Source organism: Podarcis muralis, chromosome 2 (assembly GCF_964188315.1).
Source record: "Podarcis muralis chromosome 2, rPodMur119.hap1.1, whole genome shotgun sequence".
In the NCBI taxonomy this organism is placed as follows: Eukaryota; Metazoa; Chordata; class Lepidosauria; order Squamata; family Lacertidae; genus Podarcis; species Podarcis muralis.
Genome location: NC_135656.1, coordinates 121,056,919 through 121,076,129, shown reverse-complemented (window position 1 = coordinate 121,076,129; position 19,211 = coordinate 121,056,919). Strand labels below are relative to the sequence as shown.

General features: G+C 45.7%; 1 protein-coding gene across 1 annotated transcript; it reads right to left on the bottom strand.

Annotated features, from left to right (window-relative positions):
- Nucleotides 1-1,266: 1,266 nt before the first annotated feature.
- Nucleotides 1,267-13,630, bottom strand: LOC144326802 (vomeronasal type-2 receptor 26-like). Its single transcript, XM_077923640.1, has 4 exons — nt 13,563-13,630; nt 12,750-13,041; nt 2,962-3,088; nt 1,267-2,177 (listed from the first exon to the last, which is right to left on the bottom strand). Exons 1-4 carry the CDS (start codon nt 13,628-13,630, stop codon nt 1,267-1,269), a joined length of 1,398 nt encoding a protein of 465 aa, XP_077779766.1.
- Between the last annotated feature and the right edge of the window lie 5,581 nt (nt 13,631-19,211).

Here is a 19,211-nt window from a genome sequence, read left to right as displayed (position 1 = left end):
ACCTGAAATGGCTGAACATTACTGGGGTCCATGTTTGCAAATTGCTAAATTATCCATCACGTGTTTTCCTTGTGACAAATGACTCTTCAATTATTTCCTGTCCGAATTCAAAATGCTGGCTTTTACCTATAAGGCTATATAAGGGACATTCTATTTTACATCAGTATCACTGGGTGGGAGAGGAGGTGCCTTTGTGCCCGTTAAGATTTTTTGAAAAGCTTTTCATGATACAGACAACCCCTTCCCCAAAGTCCAGCTATTTCAGGGCTTGGGTGAACTCATGAACCCCTCATGTTCACTTCTAATTGGTTACACCAGAGGTTTTCAATCTTTTTGAGTCCACAGCTCCCTTGACCAACTCCATTCTTTCTGCGGCTCCTCAGAAGCCCACTTATGTCATCCCTCGCCTGCAGAGCTGGCAGCCCCTCACCCCTTTTGGAGCACCCTCCCTTCTGGAGTTCTCTTTCAGCCACCCCCCTCGTCTCCTTGGGGGTCCTCTGGGCAGCAGTCGCCGCCGCCCCTGGTCCCTGAGCAACGCCACGCCCCAAAGAGAGGGGCTGCCAGACCTGCATGGTGGAAAGGCTCCCTTTTGGCACTTGCCACTCAGCTCCCAGGCAGGCCTTGCACCCAGATGGCCAGGCTGAACATCTGATAAGAGGTGAATTAGGAGGGGAGTTGAGAGACAGACCAATAGCTGCTGCCAGTGGGAGTATCTTGTGATGCACATGTAAGAGGCTTGAGAATTGTTGGTTGCTTCTTTCTTTCAGTGCGACGCCCCCCCCCCCCCCAATGTTAGACCCAACTCGGTGAGCCTGCCCTGTACAGAAACAACTGTAGCCAAGAAGGAAAGACCAGCAGCTGCCAATGGCCAGTTTGATGGATGACACTCCAATAAACAAGCACTTCTAAAACATTAAATGCAAAACGTCTGTGACTAGTGGTGAGTTATTATGCATTGATTTTTATTGTTACCAACATTCTTATTTAGACAGGCCTACTCAGGTGTTTATAAAGCTTGTAAGAGTTTTAATTTGTCTTAGTTTATTCTATAGTGGTTTTGCCATTTATTAAATAAAAGGATAAATTTATTGTTTTATCCTTTTGGAAACTGCTTTGGAGGTTTTTCCCTACAACGAAGTGGAGCGTAAATTTTATAAAATTAAATAAATAAATGGGATTTACCATGTGTGAAGCTACATTTAAATGAGAAGTACTGCAGTTCCATTGCTGCTGCACTTCAGTTCAGCTATAAAATAATATATTAAGTCAGATGCCATCTTTAGTTTTTGTCGTGAGGTGCTCCTTTGTATTCAGATCAGGCCTGAATATGATGATGTAGCACTTGGGAAGGAAGATGCAGCCCAGAAGCCCAGCACTGGAGGCCAACATAGAGAAGACCTGCACGGCTACCATGTATTTCCCCTTTGTGCTCAGGTAAGTGGGAACAAAGGACACCCAAACACTGCAGAAGACCAGCATGCTGAAGGTAATCAGCTTGGCTTCATTGAAGGCCCCAGGTAGCTTCCTGGCTAGGAAAGCCACCGTGAAGCAGATAGCAGCCAAGCAGCCCATGTAGCCAAGAGCACCATAAAACATGGCAACAGACCCTTCATTGCATTGCAGGATGATCTCTCCAGGCTGAGACTGCATGTCAGAATCTGGGAATGGGGGAGACACCCCCAGCCAGGAGCTGCAGATAATAACTTGAACACCAGAACAGGAAAGGACAATGGAGTTAGCCAGACTCTTCCCCAGCCATCTCCTCACCTTGTTCCCGGGTTTTGTGGCCATGAAGGCCAGAACCACAGTGATGGTTTTAGCCAGTACAGAAGACACGGCAACTGAGAAGATGATGGTGAAGGCTGTTTGTCGGAGAAGGCAGGTCAATTTCCTTGGCCGGCCAATGAAGAGGAAGGAGGACAAAAAGGAGAGAAAGAGAGAGATGAGGAGGATGTAGGAGAGGTCCCGATTGTTGGCTTTGACAATGGGGGTTTCCTGGAATCTAATGAAGATTCCTAACACAAAGCTTGTGATTAAAAATAAGAGGAGGGCAATGGAAACCAAGAGGATCCCCAGCTTGTCTTCATAGGCTAGGAAGCTGATAATCTTGGGGACACACTGATCATGGTTCTTGCTTGGATGCTCATCTTCTGGACATTTGTTGCAATGGTCTGCATCTGCAATGATAAAGAGTTACTTCATTGTCCTGTGATTTTTGTTCCATGTATCATACAGGTCTTTGTATTAGTCTCGATTCTTCAAGATGCCATAATATACTGGGTGACAGCTTATACCAGAGACCTAGAATGTCCTAAATCATGCTATTGAGACTCCTGGCTTCACTCTGTCCACCCTTTTGGGTCAGCCTCTTCTAGTTGGTGGTAATCAACACTAGGATGACTATCTCACTGATAATTATTCGGTATGTACTGTACCTCTTTATATGTTTTGTTTTACTGCATAACATTCATGCAGGTTGCTCAGTTTTGTTGTCATTCATTGCTAGCAATGCCTTCTAGTCCATTTCCAGCTGATGAACTTTATTCCGAAACAGTGAACTGTTCCGGATACACTGTCCTCTTCAGAATTCCTTTTTAGACTTCTGAGAGACGTCTTCCTTTGAGACTTCCATAGGACGTCTTCCTTTGAGAGACAGCTTGGCGTTCCTCACTATTCAATGACCTGTTTGACTCCTCATTTGACTCTTGTATATACAACAGCTTAAAGTCACTTGTATATTTTGTGAGATGTACTGTATGATAGATACATTATTTTGTAGTGTCGTATTAGCATATTTTGAGTGACATTGTAATTAATTATATATCCACTACCAGTTATTAGCCAGCGTGTTGCATTTGCATTGATTGTTACATTTGGCAACACAGGGGGTTGTTTTTGTCTTCTAGTTGGTGGGACATGCCTGGTTCTGAAAGGGCTTCCTTTCCCTCTGGAATGCCTTACCTTCCTGGGTGGAGATGGTCCCATTGGGACATGGAGCACAAGCATAGCAGCAAAGCGGCTTTCCTTCTTGAATCACTTTGACGTATCCAGAAGAGCAGCTTTTGCTGCACCTTGAATGTGGAAGTGTCTAACCATAAAATGAATGAATATCAAATCAAAAAGTGTTAGGAATGGGTCAATAAGCCGCAGAACTGAGTAACAGGCAAAAAAAATACACAATCACTCCTCATTTTACTAGAAAATTGCTCTACCCTCTGCCCCACAGAAAAGGGTCCTTGTGGATTGGACCTGAGAACCAACTGGTCCAGCATTATTTTCTCAGAATGGGAAACCACCTATCATTGATCTGTTGTAAATGCATTCTCTAAACTGATATCAGCATCTAGTCCAATCTGGGGGCAAATTAAGCAGATGACATGGATGCAAAGCTTCACTGCCACATGGAAGATGGAGCAAGCTCGTTTTCTCCTGCTCCGGAGGGTAGGACCGGAAACAATGCCTTCAGGTTACAAGGAAGGAGATTCCAATTAAACATCAGAAAGAACTTTCTGGTCTCCCTCGGGAGGTTGTGGACTCTTTCCCTGGCAGTTTTAAAGCAGAAGTTCGATGGGCACCTGTCATGGATGCTTTAGCTGAGATTCCTGCATTGCACAGAGTTGGACTAGATGACCCTTAGGATCCCTTCCAGCTGTGCAATACTATGATTCTATGAAATGCCTTAGGATGAGAAGAGCCTTAATATTTACTGCAGTAGGGTGAGGGGCTCACCGGGTGTTTCTGCAAATAACCCCCACCTAGTGTTCTGAAGTGCTTTTGAATTATGGTGCTGGAGAAGACTCTTGAGACTCCCATGGACTGCAAGAAGATCAAACCTATCCATTCTGAAGGAAATCAGCCCTGAGTGCTCACTGGAAGGACAGATCGTGAAGCTGAGGCTCCAATACTTTGGCCACCTCATGAGAAGAGAAGACTCCCTGGAAAAGACCCTGATATTGGGAAAGATGGAGGGCACAAGGAGAAGGGGATGACAGAGGACGAGATGGTTGGACAGTGTTCTCGAAGCTACAAACATGAGCCTGACCAAACTGCGGGAGGCGGTGGAAGACAGGAGTCCCTGGTGTGTTCTGGTCCATGGGGTCCCGAAGAGTCGGACACGACTAAACAACTAAACAACAGTGTTCTGAAGGCACTGAATAACTGGGATTCTTAACCCTTGGCTTTCCTCACCTGAACAAGCTGCGCAAGCCACACAATGGCATCTTCGTCAATGCTGAACCTTTTGTCTGGAGGTGCTTGCTGCTTGAGACTCCCAATTTTCACAGAAGCCACAGAAGTGTTGGGCCACACCACCCTGGTAAAAATATCAAAGTTGGCGGCCAACTCCCCATCCCCATCCATGGAGGCGTTGTAAGATCCAAAGTTCCTCAGAAGTGAGTGGAACTAGAACGACACATGGATAAAAAGAACATCACTTCAGTGCTTCCCATTAGGGGATGGGACGAAACGTGAAATTCTTTTATGAGAAATTATGTTTTGTTGCTCTGGTTGTAAGCAAATTTTGCACAATGGTTCTAGAGATCAAGCTTTTAGCACTGGATTCAGACTGTTCCTGGTTGTTCTTCCTGCTTATTGCTGGTGTTGTCAGAGAAACAAAACTCTTCTGACTCTGGGGAGGTGGCCATGGAGGCTTTTCAGCACTGGGTCACCAGATAAACCAATTCTGCCTCGAAAGCTCACTCCACTCCTGCTGCTGCTTCAATGGACAGCCCCTTCCCCTCTCTTCTCTTTATCTCCCTTTCGCTTGCTTGCTTTCTGGGCTTAGTGGGGAAAGCACCTGCTGGTTGGAAGGCAGCTGAGCGATTCCCCCACTGTTACCCTGTGATTCTTGCCGCATTTTCCACTTCTTATTTTTTATCAATTTTCCAAATTATTACAAATCTTGCCGGATTGCTTCAATTTAATACAATGTAATACAATGTAATTTAATTCCAAAACTGGCTTCCTACTCTCCTTATAAGATACAGGTGAAACTCGGAAAATTAGAATATCATGGAAAAGTTCATTTATTTCAGTAATTCAACTTAAAATGTGAAACTAATATATGAGATAGACTCATGGCATGCAAAGCGAGATATGTCAAGGCTTTATTTGTTATAATTGTGTTGATCATGGCATACAGCTGATGAAAATCCCAAATTAACAATCTCAGAATATTAGAATATTAAACGAAATCAGAAAAACAAGGACTGCAAATAGAGCGATATTGGACCTCTGAGAAGTAGAAGCATGCATATGAACTTAGTACTTGGTTTGGGCCCCTTTTGCATCAATTACTGCCTCAATGCGGCATTGCATGGATGCTATCAGCCTGTGGCACTGCTGAGGTGTTATGGAAGACCAGGATGCTTCAATAGCAGCCTTCAGCTCTTCTGCATTGCTCAGTCTCATGTCTCTCATCTTTCTCTTGGCAATGCCCCATAGATTCTCTATGGGGTTCAGGTCAGGTGAATTTGCTGGCCTATCAAAGACAGTAATCCCATGAGCATTGACCCAGGTTTTGGTACTTTTGGCAGTGTGGGCAGGTGCCAAAGTCCTGCTGGAAAATGAAGTCAGCATCCCCATAAAGCTTGTCTGTGGAAGGAAGCATGAAGTGCTCCAAAATCTCATGGTAGATGGCTGTGTTGACCCTGGACTTAATGAAGCACAGTGGACCAACACCAGCTGATGACAAGGCTCCCCAAATAAACACAGACTGTGGAAACTTCACATTGGACTTCAAGCATCTGGCATTGTGTGCCTTCCCATTCTTCCTCCAGACTCTGGGTCCTTGGTTTCCAAATGAGATGCAAAAGCTGCTCTCATCAGAAAAGAGATTTGGGGAGCCAATCATCACAATTATAACAAATAAAGCTTTGACATATCTCGCTTTGCATGTTATGAGTCTATCTCATATATTAGTTTCACCTTTTAAGTTGAATTACTGAAATAAATGAACTTTTCCACGATATTCTAATTTTCCGAGTTTCACCTGTGTGTCCATGATGATCCCCTGTTCCTACTCATAATCTTAATTAGTCTCTAGATGACTCCCCCAGTATTTACGCATATTATCATCCATCAGCTGCCCCTTTACATCCCTGCATACAGCCAAAAAAATCAAATACAATGGTACCTCGGGTTACATACGCTTCAGGTTACAGACTGTGCTAACCCGGAAATACGGCAGCAGGAGGCCCCATTAGCTAAAGTTGTGCTTCAGGTTAAGAACAGTTTCAGGTTAAGAGCGGACCTCCGGAACGAATTAAGTACGTAACCTGAGGTACCACTATAAAACTTAATATATGTTCTATAACAGCAAATGCGGTTTCTTTTTCGAAAGTCTGGTGTTGTATCCCAGCTTCATATATTTTTCATATATCTATGTAACAATGTATGGGAATTATTCCTGCCTTGCAAGGGGTTAGACTAGATAGCCCTTGGATCCCTTCCAACTCTAAGATTCTATGAAATGTAATTGATTATAGTTACTGTATCATATTATATATTTCTTATTGTAATTCTTGCACTTTCCTTCTTTCTCTTTTCTCCCCTTTCCCATTCATCGCTTTAATACACACACACGTTAAATTTGGCCGCCTCAGAAGTTCCTCCACCATGGGTTAGAAATATAAGAAAAGGTTGTTGTTTTTTCTGTAGCAATGCCACCCCAAACCCGCAAAAAACAAACAAACCCTGATTGGTGAGATACCCTTCCATTTTATTTTATTTTTAAATGATATTTATTAAAATTTCAAAAGAAATTACAAAACTAATAAAAAAGTAGAAAAAAAGAAAACAAAAGATACAAAATACAGAGGAAATAAAAACAATTAAAAATAAATCCATCTTTCCATGTCTTGCCTTTCATTTACTTGTTTCCCTGACCTCCTCACACCTCCCTTTTTTGTATTCCAGTTCGAATTGTTATTTCAGCAAATCCTTTCCCTCTTTGTTTTTATCTTAATTCTTTATCTTAACATATCATTTCATTCCGACATCATTTTAGCATTCATTAATTTTACAATGTTTCTGTAGGTAATCTTTAAATTTCTTCCAATCTTCTTCCACCGACTCTTCTCCCCGGTCTCGGATTCTGCCAGTCATTTCCGCCAATTCCATATAGTCTATCACTTTCATCTGCCATTCTTCCAGGGTGGGTAGATCTTGTGTCTTCCAATACTTTGCAATGAGTATTCTTGCTGCTGTTGTAGCGTACATAAAGAAAGTTCTATCCTTCTTTAACACCAATTGGCCGACCATGCCCAGGAGAAAGGCCTCTGGTTTCTTCAAGAAGGTATATTTAAATACCTTTTTCATTTCAGAAAGCCTTAATCCTTGGGCATGTCCACCAAAGGTGAAGAAATGTGCCTTCATTATCTTTACATTTCCAACATTTATTATCGGGCAAATGGTAGATTTTTGCAAGCTTGACTGGTGTCATGTACCACCTGTATATCATTTTCATAATATTCTCTCTTAAGGCATTACATGCCGTGAATTTCATACCTGTGGTCCACAACTGTTCCCAGACAGCAAACATAATGTTATGTCCAACATCTTGTGCCCATTTAATCATAGCAGATTTAACCGTTTCATCCTGAGTATTCCATTTCAACAGCAAGTTATACATTCTTGATAGTATCTTAGTTTTGGGGTCTAACAGTTCTGTTTCCAATTTTGATTTTTCCACCTGGAAGCCAATTTTTTTGTCCAGATTGTAAGCCTCCCTTATTTGATAGTAATGAAGCCAGTCTTGCACTTTATCTTTTAGTTTCTCAAAACTCTGCAATTTCAATTTGTCTCCTTCTTGTTCCAAAATCTCCCAATATTTCGGCCATTTGGCCTCCAGAATCATAGAATCATAGAGTTGGAAGAGACCACAAGGGCCATCGAGTCCAACCCCCTGCCAAGCAGGAAACACCATCAGAGCACTCCTGACATATGGTTGTCAAGCCTCTGCTTAAAGACCTCCAAAGACGGAGACTCCACCACACTCCTTGGCAGCAAATTCCACTGTCGAACAGCTCTTACTGTCAGGAAGTTCTTCCTAATGTTTAGGTGGAATCTTCTTTCTTGTAGTTTGGATCCATTGCTCCGTGTCCGCTTCTCTGGAGCAGCAGAAAACAACCTTTCTCCCTCCTCTATGCGACATCCTTTTATATATTTGAACATGGCTATCATATCACCCCTTAACCTCCTCTTCTCCAGGCTAAACATGCCCAGCTCCCTTAGCCGTTCCTCATAAGGCATCGTTTCCAGGCCTTTGACCATTTTGGTTGCCCTCCTCTGGACACGTTCCAGTTTGTCAGTGTCCTTCTTGAACTGTGGTGCCCAGAACTGGACACAGTACTCCAGGTGAGGTCTGACCAGAGCAGAATACAGTGGCACTATTACTTCTCTTGATCTAGATCACAGGTGTCAAACACAAGGCCCGCGGGCCAAATCCGGCCCGCCAGACCTCCTCATGTGGCCCGTGTAGCCGCCGCTGGCCGCCAGCCTTCACCTTTTATTCTCGCTTTTTTTCTTTCTTTTTTTTTGACACAAGAAAGTTTACATGGTGCGGCTCCCTACTCGCCTCCCCCCGTCGCTCTTAAGGACGTGGCTGCTGCTTCAAATGTCCCCGCGTCTCTCAACTTGCGCCTTCGTCGTCGCGGGCCAAAGCGAGGCGGGCAGCTGGCTTCTCTCTCCTGCTCACTGCTCAAAAAGAGCAAGCGGAAGGTCAGGTCTCTCCGCGCCGCGGCGGGGGAGTCTTTCTCCTCGGAGAAACTTTTTTATTCCAGCCTTGGATCTTCTCCGGGGATGCCGGATTCCGGCGTGCAAACTTGCCCTGCGGGAGGCGTCCTCTTCTCCTCCATGCTGGATTTCACCAGCCCGGGGCTTCCCTTCCTCTTCATTTCACCTCCCTCTCCATCTTTGCACAGCCAGCCTTTCCAGGACCGACGATGCCCGTGATCAAGTTGTTCTTTGGGAATATGGGGTGGCTGGTGGGGGGGGGGTGAGTGGGAGAGAGAGAGAGGCGCGCGCGCACACTCCAAACACCCTTAAAATAAATGTAAAGTGGGGGCGGCGATGATGATGGCCGTGATGGGAGGGGGCTGTGCATAGGTGCCGACTCCATGGGGCTTGAGGGGGCCCGAGCCCCCTCAAAAATTCGTTTGGGGGGGCTCCGCCCCCCCAATAATCTCCGGCGCCCCTCCAGCAGAGCGCCATCGCCGCCTCTCCCCCAGCCCAAAATGCACAGGGAGGGGCGGGCTGCATGCCTCCTGCCCTCCCTCCCGAGCAAAAGCTCCACCCAATTTCCTTTGGAGCTGATTAATAGGCGCAGCACGCTCTCCCCTATTCGCTCACGAGGAGGCGGCGCCACTTTATTTGCATATTCATGAGCTTATTTATTATTCATGAGCTTTCCCGGCCCCCCCCCCAATATTTTTTATAAGTCCGCGTCCCTGGGGCTGTGTTCCCTGGCACCTCCTCCGCTCCCCGCCCCCCACCTCCTCCTCCTCCTCTTGCAATTTCGCGGCAAGCTAAGCGAGGAAGGTGATCTGGCGCCCGGCTCTCTATCTCAGCTCCACAAGTTGGGCTCCGCGCCCGCGCAACGGTGCTGGGCGGTTCTCCCTGCCTTCCGGCACATGTCAGTCCCGCTGGCACATTCCTGGGAGGAGATCGGACACGGCTCCTTGCAGCCCTTCCATCACTCGGTCACACAATTGGGCGGCTCGCTCTCCGCCCTGCCAGCAGCTCCGCCTTGATCTCTCCCTCCCGCCTCGGGGAAGGAAAGGAAGAAGCCGGAGATCCAGTTGCAGGCAGCGCACTCGAGCTCTTTCGCCTTTTGCGCTATGCAATGGCACCCCGAGATGGGGGGGGGGGGCAGGGGAATTAGCCAAGGAAAATGAGAGTGCACAAGGCATGTTGATGCTTTCCTGTCAGAGCTCTCTCTCTCTTTCTCTCTCTCCCCCACATTTTATTTACAGCCCCATGCCGTGTATGTTTACTCAGAAGCCAGCCTCACTTTCTTCCACAGGAGTTTCAAATAAATGCATATAGGATTGCAGCAATCGTCTCATTAGGGCTCATTATTTTTAACAACTTTGTTTCCTAGTTCTGCTAGATCTCTCAGCGGCCTTTGATACAATCGACCATAACATCCTTCTGGACCATCTAAAGGTAAAGGTAAAGGTACCCCTGCCCGTACGGGCCAGTCGTGAACGACTCTGGGGTTGCATGCTCATCTCGCTTAAGAGGCCGGGAGCCAGCGCTGTCCGAAGACACTTCCGGGTCACGTGGCCAGCGTGACGAAGCTGCTCTGGCGAGCCAGCACCAGCACAGCGCACGGAAACGCCATTTACCTTCCCGCTATAAAGCGGTACCTATTTATCTACTTGCACTTAGGGGTGCTTTCGAACTGCTAGGTTGGCAGGAGCTGGGACCGAACGACGGGAGCTCACCCCCGCCGCGGGGATTCGAACCGCCGACCATACGATCAGCAAGTCCTAGGCACTGAGGTTTTACCCACAGCACCACCCGCGTCCTTTCTGGACCGTCTACATTATTACAAAAAACAGTAATAATTGAATGCAGTGACAATAATTTATGATGATAAAGAGTGGACACATAGTCCTACAGATACAACCGGCCCTTTGAGGGTGACCAAACTGCTGATGCGGCCCCCGATGAATTTGAGTTTGACACCCCTGATCTAGATGCTATACTCCTATTGATGCAGCCCAGAATTGCATTGGCTTTTTTAGCTGCCGCGTCACACTGTTGGCTCATGTCAGGTTTGTGGTCAACCAAGACTCCTAGATCCTTTTCACATGTACTGCTCTCAAGCCAGGTGTCACCCATCTTGTATTTGTGCCTCTCATTTTTTTTGCCCAAGTGCAATACTTTACATTTCTCCCTGTTAAAGTTCATCTTGTTTGTTTTGGCCCAGTTCTCTAATCTGTCAAGGTCGTTTTGAAGTGTGATCCTGTCCTCTGGGGTGTTAGCCACCCCTCCCAGTTTGGTGTCATCTGCAAATTTGATCAGGATGCCCTTGAGTCCATCATCCAAGTCATTGATAAAGATGTTGAATAAGACCAGGCCCAAGACAGACCCCTGTGGCACCCCACTAGGCACTCTTCTCCAGGATGAAGAGGAACCAAAAGCTCCATATTGAGCTTTTTCTGAGCCTTGGCTTCCATCAGTGATAACCACCTTGGGGTTTTGTTTTCAAGTAAATCTTTATATCTTATCCAGTCATTGAACAATGCTTTCCTGACAATATGGTTTTTAAATGCTTTGTGTGCTTTAACCTTGTCATACCACAGATATGCATGCCACCCAAAAACGTTGTTAAAGCCTTCTAAATCCAAAATGTCTGAGTTCTCAAGAAGCAGCCATTCTTTCAGCCAGCAAAATGCTGCTGATTCATAATACAGTTTAAGGTCTGGCAGGGCAAATCCACCTCTTTCCTTTACAGCGGTTAGTATTTAAAATTTTATTCTGGGCTTCTTGCCCTGCCAGACAAATCTAGAAATGTCTCTCTGCCACTTCTTGAAACAGTCCATTTTGTCCAAGGTGAGATACCCTTCCAAAATACATAAATATTAAAGAAGTGGAGAGTGGTTGTGGGATCTCCACAAAGCCTGTTCTGAATAATGATAGAATACTTTTGCACAGTTCATTAGCACTATCAGTTATGGAAAAAGGAATACCTGCCATGGCTGTAGCCTCTGAAGCCTCCGCCCGTCTCCTCCACCCATCATTGCCACCTGCTTGGATCTGGATGAGTAAGCAGCATTTAAGGCATGTGCCACAGCATACGCACTGCTATAGATGTTGTAGTTGTCTGGAGAAAGACTCTGCACAAGAATATCCAGGGGCAATTCCCCTTTTTGTTCACATCTGAGACGTTCTTTCACAGAAAACAAGTGCTTTGAAAAGAAACAATCAAACACTTCCTTCCAGTAAGGAACTAAGCGACTGAAGTCAAAATTGTCATGTTTTAGGGCAATCTCTGTCTGAATTAAGAAGGAAAAGAAACAGTGGCGGTGCTGGAAATGTAATCTCCAGTTAGAGAACGTTGGGGTGATGTCCCACAAAGCTGTTGTGATCCAGACTTTCCCCTCAGTGGACTGTAGCGACAATCTTAGTAATTCATTTATAAAGAATATTCCGCTGAAGAAAGAACGAGTCTCTGCATAGTGAACAAATACATTGACTTGTCTCCATGTGAGAAATGAATCAACCTGAATTTTCACTAAATACCGAGTCATTTCTGGGATTCTGTATGAGAAGGCAGCACAAACACCATTCGAGGTGAGCATAGGGGTCAAGGACCTCATGAACCTTTCTCCGTTGTCATTGTCTGGAGCAAAGAGACCGATCCATGTCCATCTGAAATGCAGGAGCAACTTGACAATCCCTGTGTATTGGTGGTCATCTTTGGGGATCATCCGGTAGAAAAAAGGGAATTGAGTTTTATCATTGATGTCATGGGAGACAAACCCATAACTAACCTAGATGGGAACAGAAAAGAAAAGTGTTTGGCTTGGCTTTGTTTGAATTTCCTGAAATACAGGTCTCCTCTCCATAACATAGGATTCTGTCAGTCCAGATGGACAGGAGGAAGGAAGGAAGGAAGGAAGGAAGGAAGGAAGGAAGGAAGGAAGGAAGGAAGATTGCTACTAACAGAAACTTTCTCCCTCAGACAGCCAAACTTTAACATTTTAAAGCAAAGTGAAATTAGACTGCTGCCCAATTCACACCTGTGGGATTTTGTAGATGCCCAACATGTTCGAAATATGGAGAGAGATTTCAGAGTCTGCACCATCTAAAACAGCCAGCAGGTTATTCTGCCTTCCACACCTGTAGTTTGGAATACTTGCATGACCGGTATAAAGCAGCTCTACCATGGCGTCGTATGTGATTCTTGTATTGTCATAGTTCTCAAATATATTGTAGCCCAGGGTGATGTTGGGTAAGAGCCTGGGATTCTGGTTGATCTCGTGGATGGCGAGCAGGAAGGCCAGATTGTGGAGTAAAATTGTGTATCCTTCTCTGCAACAAAACATACATCTCACACGTCACCCTCCATTTAATAATATATGTCACAGTCATAGAATCAGAAAATGGTAGAGGTGGCAGGGACCCCAAAGTCTAGGCCACAGGTGTCAAACACAAGGCCCGCGGGCCAAATCCGGCCCGCCAGACCTCCTCATGTGGCCCGTGTAGCCGCCGCTGGCCGCCAGCCTTCACCTTTTATTCTCGCTTTTTTTCTTTCTTTTTTTTTGACACAAGAAAGTTTACATGGTGCGGCTCCCTACTCGCCTCCCCCCGTCGCTCTTAAGGACGTGGCTGCTGCTTCAAATGTCCCCGCGTCTCTCAACTTGCGCCTTCGTCGTCGCGGGCCAAAGCGAGGCGGGCAGCTGGCTTCTCTCTCCTGCTCACTGCTCAAAAAGAGCAAGCGGAAGGTCAGGTCTCTCCGCGCCGCGGCGGGGGAGTCTTTCTCCTCGGAGAAACTTTTTTATTCCAGCCTTGGATCTTCTCCGGGGATGCCGGATTCCGGCGTGCAAACTTGCCCTGCGGGAGGCGTCCTCTTCTCCTCCATGCTGGATTTCACCAGCCCGGGGCTTCCCTTCCTCTTCATTTCACCTCCCTCTCCATCTTTGCACAGCCAGCCTTTCCAGGACCGACGATGCCCGTGATCAAGTTGTTCTTTGGGAATATGGGGTGGCTGGTGGGGGGGGGGTGAGTGGGAGAGAGAGAGAGGCGCGCGCGCACACTCCAAACACCCTTAAAATAAATGTAAAGTGGGGGCGGCGATGATGATGGCCGTGATGGGAGGGGGCTGTGCATAGGTGCCGACTCCATGGGGCTTGAGGGGGCCCGAGCCCCCTCAAAAATTCGTTTGGGGGGGCTCCGCCCCCCCAATAATCTCCGGCGCCCCTCCAGCAGAGCGCCATCGCCGCCTCTCCCCCAGCCCAAAATGCACAGGGAGGGGCGGGCTGCATGCCTCCTGCCCTCCCTCCCGAGCAAAAGCTCCACCCAATTTCCTTTGGAGCTGATTAATAGGCGCAGCACGCTCTCCCCTATTCGCTCACGAGGAGGCGGCGCCACTTTATTTGCATATTCATGAGCTTATTTATTATTCATGAGCTTTCCCGGCCCCCCCCCCAATATTTTTTATAAGTCCGCGTCCCTGGGGCTGTGTTCCCTGGCACCTCCTCCGCTCCCCGCCCCCCACCTCCTCCTCCTCCTCTTGCAATTTCGCGGCAAGCTAAGCGAGGAAGGTGATCTGGCGCCCGGCTCTCTATCTCAGCTCCACAAGTTGGGCTCCGCGCCCGCGCAACGGTGCTGGGCGGTTCTCCCTGCCTTCCGGCACATGTCAGTCCCGCTGGCACATTCCTGGGAGGAGATCGGACACGGCTCCTTGCAGCCCTTCCATCACTCGGTCACACAATTGGGCGGCTCGCTCTCCGCCCTGCCAGCAGCTCCGCCTTGATCTCTCCCTCCCGCCTCGGGGAAGGAAAGGAAGAAGCCGGAGATCCAGTTGCAGGCAGCGCACTCGAGCTCTTTCGCCTTTTGCGCTATGCAATGGCACCCCGAGATGGGGGGGGGGGCAGGGGAATTAGCCAAGGAAAATGAGAGTGCACAAGGCATGTTGATGCTTTCCTGTCAGAGCTCTCTCTCTCTTTCTCTCTCTCCCCCACATTTTATTTACAGCCCCATGCCGTGTATGTTTACTCAGAAGCCAGCCTCACTTTCTTCCACAGGAGTTTCAAATAAATGCATATAGGATTGCAGCAATCGTCTCATTAGGGCTCATTATTTTTAACAACTTTGTTTCCTAGTTCTGCTAGATCTCTCAGCGGCCTTTGATACAATCGACCATAACATCCTTCTGGACCATCTAAAGGTAAAGGTAAAGGTACCCCTGCCCGTACGGGCCAGTCGTGAACGACTCTGGGGTTGCATGCTCATCTCGCTTAAGAGGCCGGGAGCCAGCGCTGTCCGAAGACACTTCCGGGTCACGTGGCCAGCGTGACGAAGCTGCTCTGGCGAGCCAGCACCAGCACAGCGCACGGAAACGCCATTTACCTTCCCGCTATAAAGCGGTACCTATTTATCTACTTGCACTTAGGGGTGCTTTCGAACTGCTAGGTTGGCAGGAGCTGGGACCGAACGACGGGAGCTCACCCCCGCCGCGGGGATTCGAACCGCCGACCATACGATCAGCAAGTCCTAGGCACTGAGGTTTTACCCACAGCACCACCCGCGTCCTTTCTGGACCGTCTACATTATTACAAAAAACAGTAATAATTGAATGCAGTGACAATAATTTATGATGATAAAGAGTGGACACATAGTCCTACAGATACAACCGGCCCTTTGAGGGTGACCAAACTGCTGATGCGGCCCCCGATGAATTTGAGTTTGACACCCCTGGTCTAGGCCAACCCCCTATAACACAGGAATTGCTGATGGCCATTCATCCAAGCGACCCATCACATTTGCAGTCTCCTCTTGCTCAAGACCCTGATGTTGGGAAAGATTGAGGGCACAAGGAGAAGGGGACAACAGAGAACGAGATGGTTGGACAGTGTTCTCGAAGCTACAAACATGAGTCTGACCAAACTGTGGGAGGGTGCTGGAAGTGCTCTTGAACATGATTCGAGGGGACCAGTTGGTTGAAGGAATTCAGGTCGGAGCCAAACAGTACAAACTTAAAGCTTTTGCAGATGACCTAGTTTTGACATTACAGGAGCCAGAATCTAGTACGAAAAGGATATTACAACTGATTTATGAGTTTGGTCGGGTGGCAGGATTCAAATTAAATAAGCAGAAAACCAAGGTATTGGAAAAGAATTTGACACCATCAGAATCAGAAAGGTTTCAGAAAGAAACAGGTTTAAATGTGGTTAAAAAAGTGAAATATCTAGGGGTAAACATTACAGCTAAGAATTTGAGTTTATTTAAGGACAACTATGAAAAATGCTGGTCAGAAATTAAGAGGGATTTAGAAAGCTGGTCTAGATTTAAACTTTCCTTGTTGGGCCGAATTGCTGTTATAAAGATGAATGTATTGCCAAAAATGTTGTTTTTGTTCCAGACTTTACAGATTATGGATAAAATGGAGTGTTTCGGGAAGTGGCAGAGAGACATTTCTAAATTTGTCTGGCAGGGCAAAAAGCCCAGAATTAAGTTTAAAATATTAACTGATGCTAAAGAAAGAGGGGGGTTTGCCCTGCCAGACTTAAGGTTGTATTATGAAGCAGCAGCGTTCTGCTGGCTGAAAGACTGGCTACTTCTTGAAAATACTGATGTTTTAGATCTGGAAGGTTTTAATAATGCTTTTGGATGGCATGCTTATTTGTGGTATGACAAGGTTAAAAGCCATAAGGCTTTCAAGAACCATATTGTTAGGAAAGCACTGTTTAATGTATGGATAAGATACAAAGATCTACTAGAGAATAAGACCCCAAGGTGGCTGTCACCAATGGAAGCTAAGGCCCAGAAAAGACTCAATATGGAGGCCAAATGGCCGAAATATTGGGAAATATTAAAAAGGATGGAGACATTTGGAAGTTGCAGAGTTTGGAAAAACTAAAAGACAAAGTGAGAGATTGGTTACACTATCCTCAGATTAAAGAGGTTTTTAATTTGGATAAAAAGATAGGATTCCAGGTGGAAAAGTCAAAGCTAGAAACAGAACTATTAGAACCTAAAACTAAGGTTCTTTCAAAAATGTACAACTTGCTGCTAAAATGGAATACACAAGATGAAACGGTTAAATCAGCTATGATAAAATGGGCACAGGACATAGGGTATAACATTATGTTTGCTGACTGGGAAAGGTTATGGACCACCGGTGTGAAGTTCACGGCATGCAATGCCTTAAAAGAAAATATTATGAAAATGATTTACAGGTGGTACATGACCCCAGTCAAGCTTGCAAAAATATACCATTTGCCTGATAACAAATGTTGGAAATGCAAAGAAACTGAAGGAACGTTCTTTCACCTCTGGTGGACTTGCCCTAGGGTTAAGGCTTTCTGGGAAATGATATATAATGAGCTGAAAAAGGTATTTAAGTATACCTTCCCTAAGAAACCAGAGGCCTTGCTTTTGGGCATTGTCGGCCAGAGGGTGTTAAAGAAGGATTGTACATTTTTTATGTATGCAACAACGGCAGCAAGGATACTTATAGCTAAACATTGGAAATCTCAAGACTTGCCCACGCTGGAAGAATGGCAGACGCAACTGATAGACTATATGGAACTAGCAGAAATGACTGGCAGAATCCGTGACCTGGGAGAAGAAGCAGTGGAAGAGAATTGGAAGAAATTCAAGGACTACCTACAAAAACATTGTAAATTGTATGAATGTTAAGATGATGCAAGAGTAAGAATAAATGTGGCATCAGTAAGTCAGTTGATAAGAATTTGAGAATAGATGAAACTTGAGAAAAAGTTAATTATTATTTTTTGGTTAATATTATGCCTATTTAAGCATTTAAGATTTTGGAAAATAAACTTAAATCTAGAGACATAATATGGGAAAAACACAAATAAGAAATTGAAATAAGGTGATAATTTGATGTTTAGAAGTTTACAAGTTTGGAATGCAGGAACGAAAGATGAGAGGAAGTCCAAAAAGTAAGGAAAGTATGATTATTGAGAATTTGGATTTGATGTTATATTTTTCCTTTTTTCCTTTTTTCCTTTTTTGTATGTTTTTCTATGTTTTTTCTTTTTCTGTTTGTTTATTGTATTGTGGGGGACGGGACTATGTGTTGGGTTATAAATGTTTAAAAATTTTTGAATAAATATTATTTTAAAAAAAACTGTGGGAGGCAGTGGAAGACAGGAGTGCCTGGCGTGCTCTGGTCCAGGGGGTCACGAAGAGTCAGACACGACTAAACGACTAAACAACAACAACTTGCTGAAGGCAGCACATATGTGCCATACCTCATGCCACCATTTGACCCTGATAATAACTCTTTGATGTAAGAGAAGCCACAGGAGAGCCAAAGACTTTGTGGCTGAGGCCTGATGTGCACGTACATCTCCTCAGTCGAAATCCCAAAACTCTAGCCACTACATTGCACTGCCATGATGTACATTGCAGAAAGGGAGTGGGCTTGGGGAAATTGCCATTTGAAGGGCATTTACAACTACTATTCTATGATTGTATGATTTCTAGACAGTGAAAGCACCTTGAATTTATTTTAGGAACAACGCCCGTGCTTGATCAGAATCAGAATCCCAATTGCCAACCCTGAGTGAAACGTTTCTGTATTAGTTATGAATTGATTTATTAGTTTTTTTGTATACCACCCTTCACCTGAAGATCACTGGGCGGTTTAGAACATGAAAATACAAAATGAGAACACAAAATACCTATTAAAAACAAAAACAAACCAGTAGTCCCCCCTCCCACTTTTTTTTTTAAAGGTCATAAGAATGTTAATCAGCTGAAAGCCTTGGTTAAAGAGGAACGTTTTTGCCTGACCATTTTATATTGCTATAGGTTTTAAGGGGAACCCCCTCGCCCCCCAAAAACCAAAGGAAGAATGCAAGCTGCAGAGGATTTCCTGGGCTGGCCTATGCAAAACAGCCTGGCCGAGCTAGGAACATCAAGGAACAATAGAGGGTTATTGCGGGACACTGGCAGTGCAAGAGAACTTTACCTGAGGTGTGAGCCGAGAGTGGGGATTTAGGATTTGAGCTTGCCAGGGTAACTAGGTGTGAAGGAGGAGTTTGGGGAAAAGGTTGCTGGGATTAAGAAGGAGGAAGAAAGGCTGGAATCCATCTTTGGGAGAGGTTGGCTAGCAGAGATGCCTTGGGCTGCAGGACTAATGTGGGGTACAAGCCCCTCTCGAAAGGACCATGAACTCCCTCCATGCAGACTGAAGGTGTAAATATGTGAATAAACCATTTTTCTTAAAGCCACGATAGTCTCTGCTGTGCCTCAGTTTTCCAAAGGACAACAGAGCCTGTGTGAGTGCCTGGTACCCCATGGGCTCTTGCTACCACTAAGCAGAGAGGGGGGTGGCTCAATCTTTAGCTACTTAGAGGGCAATTGACACCTGGACTTTGAAGCAGCAAGGAATAGGTCATGCAAATAAACACTTTTTAAGAAGAAGAAGAGGAAGAAGAGTTTGGATTTGATATCCCGCCTTTCACTCCCTTTAAGGAGTCTCAAAGCGGCTAACATTCTCCTTTCCC